This window comes from Scyliorhinus canicula, chromosome 20 (assembly GCF_902713615.1).
Source record: "Scyliorhinus canicula chromosome 20, sScyCan1.1, whole genome shotgun sequence".
Taxonomy (NCBI): domain Eukaryota; kingdom Metazoa; phylum Chordata; class Chondrichthyes; order Carcharhiniformes; family Scyliorhinidae; genus Scyliorhinus; species Scyliorhinus canicula.
Genome location: NC_052165.1, coordinates 43,604,930 through 43,618,381, shown reverse-complemented (window position 1 = coordinate 43,618,381; position 13,452 = coordinate 43,604,930). Strand labels below are relative to the sequence as shown.

General features: G+C 49.5%; 1 protein-coding gene across 15 annotated transcripts in view; it reads right to left on the bottom strand.

Annotated features, from left to right (window-relative positions):
- The window catches only part of mybpc1 (myosin binding protein C1), a 175,020-nt gene that overhangs the window by 123,963 nt on the left and 37,605 nt on the right, over nt 1-13,452 (bottom strand). For 11 of the 15 annotated variants that reach the window (XM_038781127.1, XM_038781130.1, XM_038781128.1 and 8 more), the window contains exon 4: nt 11,206-11,238. The exons of the other annotated variants lie outside the window; for them this stretch is intronic. In XM_038781127.1, the coding sequence (XP_038637055.1) occupies nt 11,206-11,238 (33 nt within the window). The remainder of the gene's footprint in view (nt 1-11,205; nt 11,239-13,452) is intronic. 15 annotated transcript variants of the gene reach the window in all.

The following is a 13,452-nucleotide window of genomic DNA, read 5'->3' as shown; positions in this document are numbered from 1 at the left end:
AGACAGTCAAAATGCAAAACGGAAGACACTGAATGACAACTTTGTAAAAGACAAGATTAAACTGTTGTTCAATTCCAAAACTATGCATTGTCAGGGACAGATTAATACAGTGGCCTCTTCCTAGGGGTGTTAGCCAAATATAACCTCCCCATCCCCCATTCAACCCCGACATGTGACTATGTGCACTTGAAAGTAACCTCTTCACATTCAAACCGAAAACAGAGCAAATATGTCCTCACTCGGGTCCTGACAGGTCATATGCTTCCCACCCAACACATAATTTCTCTAACGCAAAGATAAAAGCAAATTACTGTGGATGTTGGAATCTGAAACAATAACAGAAAATACTGGACAATCTCAGCAGGTCTGATAGCATCTGTGGAGAGAGAATGGAGCTTATGTTTCAAGTTTGGATGACTCTTGGTCAACGCGAGGGAGAACTGGAAATAGGGTCAGATTTATACTGTTGTGGGGGGGGGAGGGGGGGGAGGAGGTGATGCGAGGAGCAGTGGGGCTGTATAGAGGGCCCGCCATTGCTGGAGACTGACAAAGATGTCTTGGACAGAATGACAAAAGGAATGTAAGTGGAGGTGATCCAGGTTAAGAAGGGTGTTGATGGTGGCACATTAAGAGATTAGAATGTGTTAATAGCAGAACAAAGGTAATCTGTGCACCAAAGGACAGCTAGAAACAGGGAGCAGATAGCCCAAGTGGGGTGGCAGGGGTGGGGGGGGGGGGGGGGGGGGGGGGGGGGGGGGACAATGCTGAGGGTAAAACAAATCAATGGAAGAAATTAAAATAAATTGATAGAAATAAAAATAGGGTGAAGGTGGAGGAGAGAGTTCTTTACACTGCCAGCCAAACCTTGGGCGGGATTCTCTGCCCCGACGCAGTCTGCACCACACTGTCGCAATCTGGCGGAATTTACATCCTGCCAGATTTTCATTCTATTCATTAGAAGTGAAATGAAAATTGCTTATTGTCACAAGTAGGCTTCAAATTGTCACATGAGAGTACCTTTAAGAAATGGGTGTTTAAGAAATGTACCTTTAAGAAATGGACGTTTAAGAAATGTACCTTTAAGAAATGGGTGTTTAAGAAATGTACCTTTAAGAAATGGAGCTGTTCATGTTACTGATGTCAGAGTGGGTGGAGCTGAGCTCTACTTCTGCTTTTTAGTTTCAGTTTGAGAAAAAACTTGGGGGTGTCTGTGTTTTTCAGTGAGCTGCATCTGACGTTTAAACCAAGAGATGTACTGTTGATCTCTGACATCCAAAGACTATCTATGGATCATTTGGTGAACCCAGAATTGTAAAAGGTCTCAGTATTGAATGTAAACCTAATGTGCTCCTGTTTGAAGGTTTGTTAAGTCTTTTGGATGTTAAAAGGACAGTTTACAGGGTTATTTAGGGTTGTAATCTTTAGGGTTGTATTTGAATTCATGGTTGCTTAGATGTTCACTGTTTGTTTTAAAAAGGTTAACTTGCGTTCATAGAATAAACATTGCTTTGCTTTAAAAAATACTTGTCCTTTTCTGCTGTACCACACCTGTAGAGTGGGCCGTGTGCTCCCCATACTTCAATCTATTACAAATTGTGGGTCAGGTGAACTCCATGATACACTTTGGGGTTCTCGAAACACTGACCCATAACAAAATGAAGTTACTGTGAAAAGCCCCTCGTCGCCACATTCCGGCGCCTGTTCGGGGAGCTGGTACGGGCTGGTACTGGTGCATTTCAGGTGGGTAGGTTCTGGAACAGATTGGAAATCCCGTCTGCCAGATTAGCAAATAAAGGGGCAACACTAATGGGCAGGCCTCATCCACACTTTTTTTTATCTGTTCATGGCTCTGACAGCATTTATTGCCCATCCATAATTGCCCTTGAGAGGGCAGATAAGAAGCTATGAGTCAACCATATTGCCGTGGGTCTGGAGCCATAGGTAGGTCAGACCAGGTAAGGACGGCAACTTTCCTTCCCTAAAGGGCATTATTGAACCAGATTATTGAACCAATTAGACTTATTCAACTTTTATTTCCAGATTTTATTCAATTCACATTTCACCATCTTCAATGGCGGGATTTGAACCTGGGTCTCCAAAGCGTTACTCTGGTTCTCTGATCCAGCGACAATGCCACTATGCCACTGCATAAAGAACAGTGTTCCACAGTACATTATTCGGCACTTCACTAAAGATAGTTTCAGAAAAGACCAATCTCCCAAATTTAGCTGCCCTTTTCAACTCAAAATGTTTTTGATGGGGTAATATGTTGGAAGTGTGAGCTGACAACAGCATGAAGAGGATAATGAGAAATCTGGGACCTCAATGAACCATGGGATCAATAATTTATCTCCTTAAGCAACAAGATTTAAGGATTGAGAATGAAACAGAAACGAGGGAGAAGGAAATTTGGTGATTTAGAGTCAAATCAGGTCCAGAAGTGAAATAAAAAGAGAGGTAAAGAAAGATTGGATTGAGGGAGAAAGAAAGAAGAAACAGAAAAGAAAAATAGGATAAAAATGTAAACATTAAAAATCTCAAAGAGCAAACATGGAAATAAGACTCCACAGTTTCAATTGTAAATTTTCTGGGCCGGAGAATTTGAGTTGCCTTTCAGGAACAGAAAGGTTTTTGTCAACAGGGTCAGGTTAGCTGCCAAGTTCTAGCCCTAACTTTCTGGTGAGTTTATTGGCTAATTAAACTGTTGGGGAGGTTGAGGCCAATGCTCATAGCGGAGTGGCTTAATTTGTTCAGCAACCTGCGATGATTCACAATTCAGTTACACATTTGTAATGTCGACTAAAATTAAACTCACCACACATTTACCAGCACATTCAGAGGCCAGGATCAACATCCAGACTACAGACAAATCACAAACAAATATTCTTAATGCATGCCCCAGCAGCAGCCTCATCGATAGCTGACAGCAAAAGGCCATTTTTGGCCGGGGAACAGCTGAAGGGTATATGTTGTGTATTCCGGGGCAATTGGGTTGCTAATTAATCAATGCACATTTTCTAAAAGAGTGTTTTGCAGCTCCTATCATTGATATAGTTGCTTCTGGGTGGCAAAGTGCTTTAGCCCAAAATGATATGTTTACTTGATTGAAGAAACGTTTATAGGTTTACTGAGCCCGGGATCCTCCAGTCCAGGTGAGGGAATTTGTATTTTTGGATTCATATGTGTTTTCGGGGTGGAGGCCAAGGGCTGCAGCTCCCAGCATGTCTGGACCTCCCCAGTATTCCCAAAGACAGACCACACATGCTCGCAATATGATTTCAAGCATTTTCTTTTCAGTGAAAACCCTACCATGGGACGAGTGTGTAGACCTGGAAGTTGCCCACATGATCGAGTGTGTAAAGTGAAGACCTGAGCCTGGGAGCTGCAAGGGGAGGGGGGGGGGGGGGGGGGGGGGGAGGGCATCAAAGACAGCCCACATGAAGGGGAATCAGGAGCAGATGAAGAGGAGGATTGGCTCCATGCAGCTGTAGTGCTGCCATTAGCACAATGCTGCTGAGGAGGCCAAGCTCAGAAAGCCCAGGAGGTATGGTTGCTCACTACGGCTGGGAGTTGGGATTCAGAAAGGCTCTCTGAGGAGCAGTGTCAATTCAAGGAAGCTGAAGTGATTGTCTGCTCAGTACATACAGCCAGGTATCTAGAATCATGCAGGTGATTGGATACTGGGGTGTAGACTAATAAATCCCGATGGGCCAGATGGCCTCCTTCTGAACTGAATGAATTCTATGAGCTTCAGTTAAGGGAGCAGTCTGAGTTCGGGAGGTTGTTGAAGAGAAATCAAAGGTTATAACCTCTATGGGGCTGGTTTAGCACAGTGGGCTAAAAAGCTGGCTTGTAATGCAGAACAATGCCAGTAGCACGGGTTCAGTTCCCGTACCGGCCTCCCCAAACAGGCGCCGGAATGAGGCGACGAGGGGCTTTTCACAGTAACTTCATTTGAAGCCTACTTGTGACAATAAGCGATTATTATTATTAAATGGAGGAGCTGAAATCCTTTGCGTGGAAGACAGAGTCTTTAAGGATATTTGTGACTCACAGTGAGTGAGTAAGTGGGTGGGTTGGTGAGAAAGGTTGTGGGATCTGTCTTGCTTGAGTCTTCCATTTGGTGTGCAGTTTGTGTTCGATCATAGCTTGCTTGTTACTTTATATTTACCTCATGTTAAATCCTGGATGTTAAAGTATCAATGTTTGCTTTGTTGACTCTTGAATAGTCGCATTTTCTGTTTGTTTAAAACCATGGAATCTTATGGCTTTATTCTCTTAGCAAATAACTGGGATTTCGAAATCCCCCTACTTTAAAACAAACACTGACTGGATCATTACAAGTTTGGAATGGACACAGAATGGTTTCTGTTTCACACCAATATTAAATGTCTGGCTCAGGCCCAAACTCCTTCACCCAGCACTTTCCAAGGAGTCTCACCCGTTTTGTTTTTGGTTTTTTAAAATAATTTTTATTGAAAAATTTTGTATTTATACAACAGCAACGAACCGTAAAAAAATACCAACAATAACAATAATGATAGCAATCATAAACATTCGCCCATCCTCAATGAACAACAAAACATATTAACAACTTAAATTAACACAATGTTAAGTTACATAACCATAGAAAACAAATAGAAACAATAATAAGGAACACCCCGCCTTTCCCCCCCCTCTCCCCCCCTCCCCACCTCCCCCCCTCTCCCCTCCCCCCTCTCCCCTCCCCCCTCTCCCCTCTCCTCCCCCCCTCCCCTCCCCTCCCCTCCCTCCCCCCCTCCTCCCCCCTCCCCTTCCCCCTCCCTCCCCCTCCCCTCCCCCCTCCCTCCCCCCCTCCCCCTCCCCTCCCCTCCCCCCACCCCCTCCCTCTCCTCCCCCCCCCTCCCCTCCCCTCCCCCCACCCCCTCCCTCTCCTCCCCTCCCCCTCCCTCCCTCCCCCCCCCCGGGTTGCTGCTGCTATTGACCAAGATACCTATCTTTGAGCCAGCAAGTCCAGAAAAGGCTTATAGAACCCTTGTATTGATCCTCTCAGAGCAAATTTGACCCTCTCCAATTTTATAAATCCCACCATGTCACTGATCCAGGTCTCCACACTTGGGGGCCTCGCATCTTTTCACTGCATCAAGATCCTCCGCCGGGCTACTAGGGATGCAAAGGCCAGGACACCGGCCTCTTTTGCCTCCTGCACTCCCGGCTCCACCGCAACTCCAAAAATCACGAGTCCCCACCCTGGTTTGACCCTGGATCCAACCACCCTCGACACCGTCCCCGCCACCCCCTTCCAGAATTCTTCCAGTGCTGGGCGTGCCCAGAACATATGAGCATGATTCGCTGGACTCCCCGAACACCTGGTGCACCTGTCCTCACCCCCAAAGAATCTACTCATCCTAGTCCCGGACATGTGGGCCCGGTGCAGCACCTTGAATTGGATGAGACTAAGCCTCGCACATGAAGAGGAAGAGTTGACTCTCTCCAAGGCACCCGCCCAAGTCCCGTCCTCTATCTGCTCCCCAAGTTCCCCCTCCCATTTAGCCTTCAGCTCCTCCACTGACGACTCCTCCACCTCCTGCATTACCTTATAAATGTCAGACACCTTCCCCTCTCCGACCCACACCCCCGAAAGCATTCTGTCCATCGCCCCCCGCGAGGGCAGCAAAGGGAACTCCTCTACCTGTCGCCTAACAAACGCCTTTACCTGTAAGTATCTGAACATGTTCCCTTGGGGGAGCCCAAATTTATCTTCCAGTTCCCCCAGGCCCGCAAACCTCCCGCCAATAAACAGGTCCCTCGGTTTACTGATGCCCACCCTAAGCCACCCCCTAAATCCCCCATCAGTGTTCCCCGGGATGAACTGATGATTTCCACCTAATGGAGCCTCCATCGAGCCCCCTGTTTCCCCCCTATGCCGTCTCCACTGTCCCCAGATTCTTAGGGTCGCCGCCACCACCGGGCTCGTGGTATACCTCTTAGGAGAAAGCGGCAACGGCGCCGTTACCAAGGCACCCAGGCTCGTACCTCTGCAAGACGCTGTCTCCATTCTTTTCCACGCCGCCCCCCCCCCCCCACCCTCCATCACCCATTTACACACCATTGACATATTGGCCGCCCAATAGTATCCCAAAAGGTTGGGCAGCGCCAGCCCGCCTCTATCCCTCCCTCGCTCCAGGAAAACCCTCTTCACTCTCGGAGTCCCATATGCCCACACAAAGCTCAAAATACTGCTAGTCACCCTCCTAAGAAGGCCCTGGGGATGAAGATGGGCAGGCACTGAAAGAGGAACAAGAACCTCGGAAGCACCGTCATTTTGACGGACTGCACCCTCCCCGCCAACGGCAGTGGCAGCATGTCCCACCTCTTGAACTCCTCCTCCATCTGATCCACAAGCCTGGTGAAATTATGCTTGTGAAGAGTCCCCCAGTCCCTGGCCACCTGCACCCCCAGGTACCTAAAACTCTCCCCTGCCCTCCTAAGCGGGAGCCTACCAATTCCTTCCTCCTGGTCCCCAGGGTGCACCACAAACACCTCACTCTTGCCTGGATTTAGTTTATAGCCTGAAAAGGTCCCAAACTCAGCTAGCAGCTCCATCACCCCCGGCATCCCTCCCACCGGGTCCGCCACATACAGTAGCAGGTCATCGGCATACAACGACACCCTATGTTCCTCCCCACCCCGCACCAAACCCCTCCACCTCCCTGAATCCCTCAACGCCATCGCCAACGGCTCGATTTCCAATGCAAACAACAAGGGGGACAGGGGGCAACCCTGCCTGGTCCCAAGGTAAAGCTGGAAGTACTCCGACCTCCTCCCATTCGTGGCCACACACGCCATCGGGGCCTCATATAGCAGCCTCACCCATCTAATAAACCCTTCACCAAATCCAAACCTCCCCAACACCTCCCATAAGTACCCCACTCCACTCTATCGAAGGCCTTCTCCGCATTCAGCGCCACCACTATCTCAGCCTCCCCCTCAATCGCCGGCATCATGATGACATTCAACAACCTCCGCACATTCGTGTTCAGCTGCCTTCCCTTAACAAAATCTGTCTGGTCCTCGTGTACAACCCCTGGCACACAGTCCTCTATCCTGGTGGCCAGGATTTTTGCCAGCACCTTGGCATCCACATTAAGGAGAGATATGGGCCTGTATGAACCACACTGCTGGGGGTCCTTGTCCCTCTTTAAGATTAACGAAATCAGCGATCGCGACATCGTCGGGGGCAAAGTACTCCCTTCCCACGCCTCATTAAGTGTCCGCACCAGCAAGGGGCCCACTAGGTCCACAAACTTTTTATAAAACTCCACCGGGAACCCATCCAGCCCCGGCGCCTTCCCTGACTGCATCTGCCCGATCCCCTTAACCAGCTCCTCCAGCTCAATCGGCGCCCCCAACCCCTCCACCTGCTCCTCCTGCACCTTCGGGAAAGATAGCCCGTCGAGAAACCTCTCCATTCCCCTCCTCTCCACCGTTGGCTCCGACCGGTACAGCTCCCCGTAAAAGTCCTTGAAGACCTCATTCACCTCTACCCCCTTCCGCACCACATTCCCATTCTTGTCCCTCACTCCAGCAATTTGCCTAGCCGCATCCCGCTTGCGGAGCTGATGAGCCAGCATCCTACTCGCCTTTTCACCACGTTCACTGCCCCTTGTACCTTCCTCCACTGTGCCTCCGCCTTTCTAGTGGTCAGCAAATCAAATTTAGCCTGTAGGCTGCGCCTCTCCTCCAACAGTCCCTCCTCTGGTGCCTCCGCGTACCTCCTATCTACCTCCAGCATCTTCCTCCCCAGCCTATCCCTCTCACTCCTCTCGCTCCTCTTCCTGTGTGCCCGGATGGATATCAGCTCCCCACGAATTACTGCCTTCAGGGCTTCCCAGACCATCCCCACCTGGACCTCCCCCGTATCATTCACCTCGAGGTACTCCTCAATACTTGCCCGGACCCTCCTACACACCTCCTCCTCCGCCAACAACCCCACATCCAACCACCACAACGGGCGCTGGTCCCGCACCTCCCCCATCTCCAACTCCATCCAATGCGGAGTGTGGTCGGAGATTGCAATGGCCGAATATTCGGCATCCTCCACCCTCGGAATCAGTCCCCTACTCACCACGAAGAAGTCTATCCGAGAATAAACCCTATGTACGTGGGAGAAGAAAGAGTACTCCCGTGCCCTCGGCCTCACAAACCTCCATGGGTCCACCCCTCCCATCTGGTCCATAAACCCTCTCAGTACCTTGGCCGCCGCCGGCCTCCTACCCGTCCTTGAACTGGACCGATCCAGTGAAGGATCCAACACCGTATTGAAGTCCCCCCCCATAATCAGACCTCCCGCCTCTAGATCCGGGACCCGTCCCAGCATACGCCTCATAAAGCCCGCATCGCCCCAATTTGGGGCATACACACTAGCAAGTACCACCTTCTCTCCTTGTAGCCTGCCTCTAACCATAACATACCTACCCCCCTTATCCGCCACCACCTCCGATGCCTCAAACAACACATTTTTCCCCACCAGAATCGGCACTCCCCGGTTCTTCACATCCAACCCAGAGTGGGAAACCTGCCCCACCCATCCCTTCCTCAGACGGACCTGGTCCGCCACCTTCAGGTGGGTCTCCTGAAGCATTGCCACATCTGCCTTTAGCCCCCTCAGATGAGCAAGTACCCTCGACCGCTTCACCGGCCCATTCAATCCTCTCGCATTTCAGGTGACCAACCGGATCAGAGGGCGTCCCGCCCCCCTCGACTAGCCATAGCCCGTCGACTGCCCACCCCAGGCCAGCACCCCCGCCCAACACTGTCCCCACAGCGACAACACCTCACCTCTGTGCCCCGGCCCACACCAGCTCCTTCCTGACCCTGCCAGCAGCAACCCGGTATTCCCCTCCCCCCCCCCCCCCCCCCCCCCCAGGCTAGGAACCCTCCTAGCCGCGAACCGTCCTCCATTGTACTTCCGTGGGTCAGCTAACTCTTGCTGACCCCGGAAACTCCCGCCAAAACCCGACCCCTCCCAAAGTGGGATCATCCCCCATCCTGTCCCTTCTCCAGGCACCGCTCCAGCGCGGGAAGGAACCCGTTAAGGCCCCGCCCCCCCATCATCATCTCCACCCCCCAGCCCCGCAACGCGGGAAACCAGAGGAAAGCCCGCGCTTTCGCACTGCCCCACCACACCCTTCTGACGCAGCTCCCAAATACCAGCCCCATTCCATACCCCCAACCCGTCATAGAATACAACAAACCCCCCAAGATACAAAACTCAAACAATGCCCCCCAACAAAAAACAGAACAACACCCCAATAAATAACCATATCAAAATTACAAAAGTACAGAAAAAGAGAACACAGCAACTGCAGAAACCAGCAATAAAACATTACAACTGACCCCGCAACCCCCAACCCCTAGTTTGAGCCCAGTTTCTCCGTCCGCACGAAGGCCCACGCCTCCTCCGGGGAATCAAATAATGCCGTTCCAAATAAGTTACCCACAGGCGCGGAGGCTGCAACATTCTGAACTTTATCTTCTTCTTATAGAGCACCTCCTTCGTCCGATTAAACCCGGACCGCCGCTTAGCCACCTCCGCACTCCAATCCTGGTAGATCCGTACTACCCCATTCTCCCAATTGCTGCTCTTCACCTTCTTGGCCCAGCGCAGCACACGCTCCCGATCACTGAACAGGTGGAACCTCACCAGCACCGCACGCGGGGTTTCTTTCTCCTTAGGCCTCTTGGCCAGTACTCTGTGAGCTCCCTCCAGCTCCAGGGGCAGATGGAAAGATCCTGCCCCCACTAGCGAGTTCAGCATCGTGGCCACGTAGGTTGTCAGATCCTACCCCTCCAGCCCCTCCGCAAGGCCCAAGATCCTCAGATTCTTCCGCCTCATGCGGTGATCAAGCTCCTCGAAGCATTCCTGCCACTTCTTGTGGGGTGCCTCATGCCCCTCCACCTTACTCACGAGGACCACGGCCTCCTCCTCTCGTTCAGTGGCCTGCGCCTGCAGCGCCTGGATGGCAGCACCCTGGGTCGTCTGAATCTCCGAGAGCTTTTTATTTGTTTCCTGCAGAGAGCTCAGCACCTCAGCCTTGAACTCTGCAAAACAGCGCAGGAGAGCAGCTTGCTGCTCCTGGGCCCACAGCTTCCACTCCTCTAGTGCTCCGCCGGCCGCCATCTTGGAATCCTTCCCCCGTTTTTTCCCCCTTTCCACTCCGAGTTCGAGTTATGAAATGCGGAGAAAGTCGATCAGCACACCTTCTCCCACCGGGAGACGTCGAAAAAATTCAGTTTTGGGCTCTAAAAAGAGACCGAAAAGTCCGTTTGAATCGGGAGCTCCCAAATGTGCGGCTTCCTACGTAATCGCCACCACCGGAAGTCTCTCACCCGTTTCTTTTTTAGCTACAGATCTTGCTCTCATTCTGGGTTTAATCTGCAATTATGGTAGAACCAGGGTGTGGATGGGAACCGAAACCTCTTGCAATTGGATTTGATTTTAGCCATTAACTGGTTATCTATCCGGCTGCCAGCTGTAAAACATGTCCAATTTCCATCCAATTGGAGTGAGCCACCTGACCAGTTCCTCACCCAGCAGCTGAAAACAGTAACTTGCTGCGCCACATGGACTGCAGCAGTTCAAGATGGCAGCTCACCACCACAGGAATAGAAAACAATCTCTCAGAATTAACTAAGCTCTGTTCAGGAAAACCTGTTCTGGCCATTATTGCCCTGCAGAAACCGTCTCCCATTCTATCATTTCACATATCTTATGTCTGGAGCCCAATTTTAACTCTGAGTAAATAAATAGATTTTGTATGGGTTAAAATATGAACATATGAATAAAACTTGCAACATGAAGCCAAAACCGGATACAAGTTTGCAAACCTCAAATTAACCTGCGAAAGATAAACATAACAAAAGATAACATGGTTAGACACAACCAACAGCGGTGACCTGCGCATTCAGCCCCTTCACGAAATGAAAGGGTCAATTTCCACAGTTTCAAGGTCTGATGAATGCTGTGAGGCGCAAAGACACATTAGAAGGAGAAACAAAGGAATGGCAGAAAATTACTAATGTTATGTGCTGAGGAAAGTAACTCGTTAGTTAAACATATCTGCAAGGAGTGGAGCCAACATGGTATTCTACTCCAGTCCAAATGTATTTTACCGTAGGTTAATAGGTTGAGTAGGTATACCACCAGAACAGTATTGCACTAACCTGCACTGTTTGCTGAGCCATCTTCCTTTTGTTCTGAAAACAAATTAGGCACCGAAGAAAATTTTTTTTATCATCTCATAAACCCATATATATTCAAATTGTACTAAATGCACATTTATAAAATATATACGACCTACAATGTTACCTCCAGATAAATAGGAATGTACAAGGGCAGAAAAGGTAATTTTGCTCCAACTCAGAACACATAGTTCTCCACTGATATGTTGGTTTCATCACCAAATTCCTCCCCAAACTCCTCTTAAAATCTCTGATGGAAGCTCATAGAATTCATTCAGTTCAGAAGGAGGCCATCTGGCACATCGAGTCTGCACTGACCCTCTGAAAGAACACCCTACCTCAGCCCACTCCCTCACCCTATCCCCATCTAACCTGCACATCTTTAGATGCTGCGCTCCGAAAGCTAGTGTTCTAAACAAACATGTTGGACTTTAACCTGGTGTTGTAAGACTTCTTACTGTGCTCACCCCGTCCAACGCCGGCATCTCCACATCCGACATCTCCACATCATCTTTAGACAATAAGGGACAATTTTAGCATGACCAATCCACCTAACCTGCACATCTTTGGACTGTGGGAGGGAACTAGAACATCGGAGGAAACCCACACAGACAGGGCGAGAACTGCAAACTCCACACAGGCAGTCGCCCAAGGCCGGAATTGAACCTGGGACCCTCGTGCGTGAGGCAGCAGTGCTAGCCACTGTGCCACCGTGCCGCCCTTATGTTATCATCCTGATCTTCCTGGGAAGAACATTCTCTGTGTGACAACAGTTACAGTTTTACAACGTGTTGGTAGCCATTGCAATCCAAGATGGCGCCGGAGCATGGCGACTCTGCGAGCTCTCTCACCCAGACCCTTTTCTTTTATCACGTATCACCGTCCTGACGTACTCCGCACTGTAACCAATCACTATTTGTCAATATACTATTTGTCCATGTACTCTGTCATTTATTATTTTTGTCTACTATGTACATTCCCTTGATCGCAGAAAAATACTTTTCACTGCACTCTGAAGTGCTGGTTCCGATCTTGACTAACTTTTCAACAAGCCCCAGCTGTTCGGCATCTGCCCCTCAGCAGGGGAGCTCATACTCCACAAGCTCCATGGGGAGATCAATTGGGTCATCTCCATGGGTCTTGTGAGGATTATTACCAACAGTGGCCATTCTTCAAAAGTACTTTGTTGGTTGTAAACCTTATAAGTCACGAAAGGTACAATATAAATGCAAGTTTCTCCTTTCCAAACCACTTATATTAAATTCTTCTTCATGTGATGTTAACCCAGTCAATAACCTCCAAAGTAAGTACTTATTTAAAAAACTGTGACCATTTCATCTGAGTTTCATTTCACATTGGTTCCATTGTTTGAAATAAATGAAAAGAACTGAAAATGCCTGAAAACTCTGTCAAACAGAAGGAAAACACTTGAAGTGATAAAGCAGGTCAGTCAGGAGCTGAGGTTTTCCGCTCATGTGGCTATAGTTTAGGAATGTTTGCCACTCGTTCCGTTCAGCAGACAGGAAAGTTCCAGGTGGGTGAGATCAGAAAACCCCAGCTGACTGCTAGAGAGAGAAACGTCAGGTTAACATTGTGGTGAACGTATTGCTACTGCAATTCACCACTCTATTGTACTGTATTATGTTGATGCCCCTGTGGGCTCCGCCTGTGGCTCCGCCTCCTCGGGGGTGGTATATAAACCTGCAGCCTGTAGCTGGCACGCAGTACAGAGCAGTCGCAGGCAGGCACAGATCTAGCTTATTAAAACCACTGTTCACTTCTACTAATCGTCTCGTGTGAATTTTTTTTTATAAATGTTTTTATTCAGTTTTCGTATTTTATATTGAACAAATTACAAATTGTTAGGAGAGAGAAAAAAAAAACAAACAAAAACAAACACGCAAAAATTAACACACATATTTACAGGTAAGCATCTTCGTAGTAGTAACTGCGCCCCCCCCCCCCCCCCCCCCCCCTCCCCCCCTCAACATGTTTATTTAGTTTGGTTTTGGGCCTTAGCTAGCCATCGAACCCCCGTAACGAACCTGTAGCCCCCCCCCCCCCTCCCGCTACCTTCCCCCGACTATTCTTCCTCTTGTACATTGGCCACAAATAGGTCCCGGAACAGTCGCATGAATGGCTCCCACGTTCTGTGGAAGCCGTCGTCCGACCCTCGGATGGCAAATTTGATTTTCTCCATTTGGAGAGATTCCGAGAGGTCGGACAGCC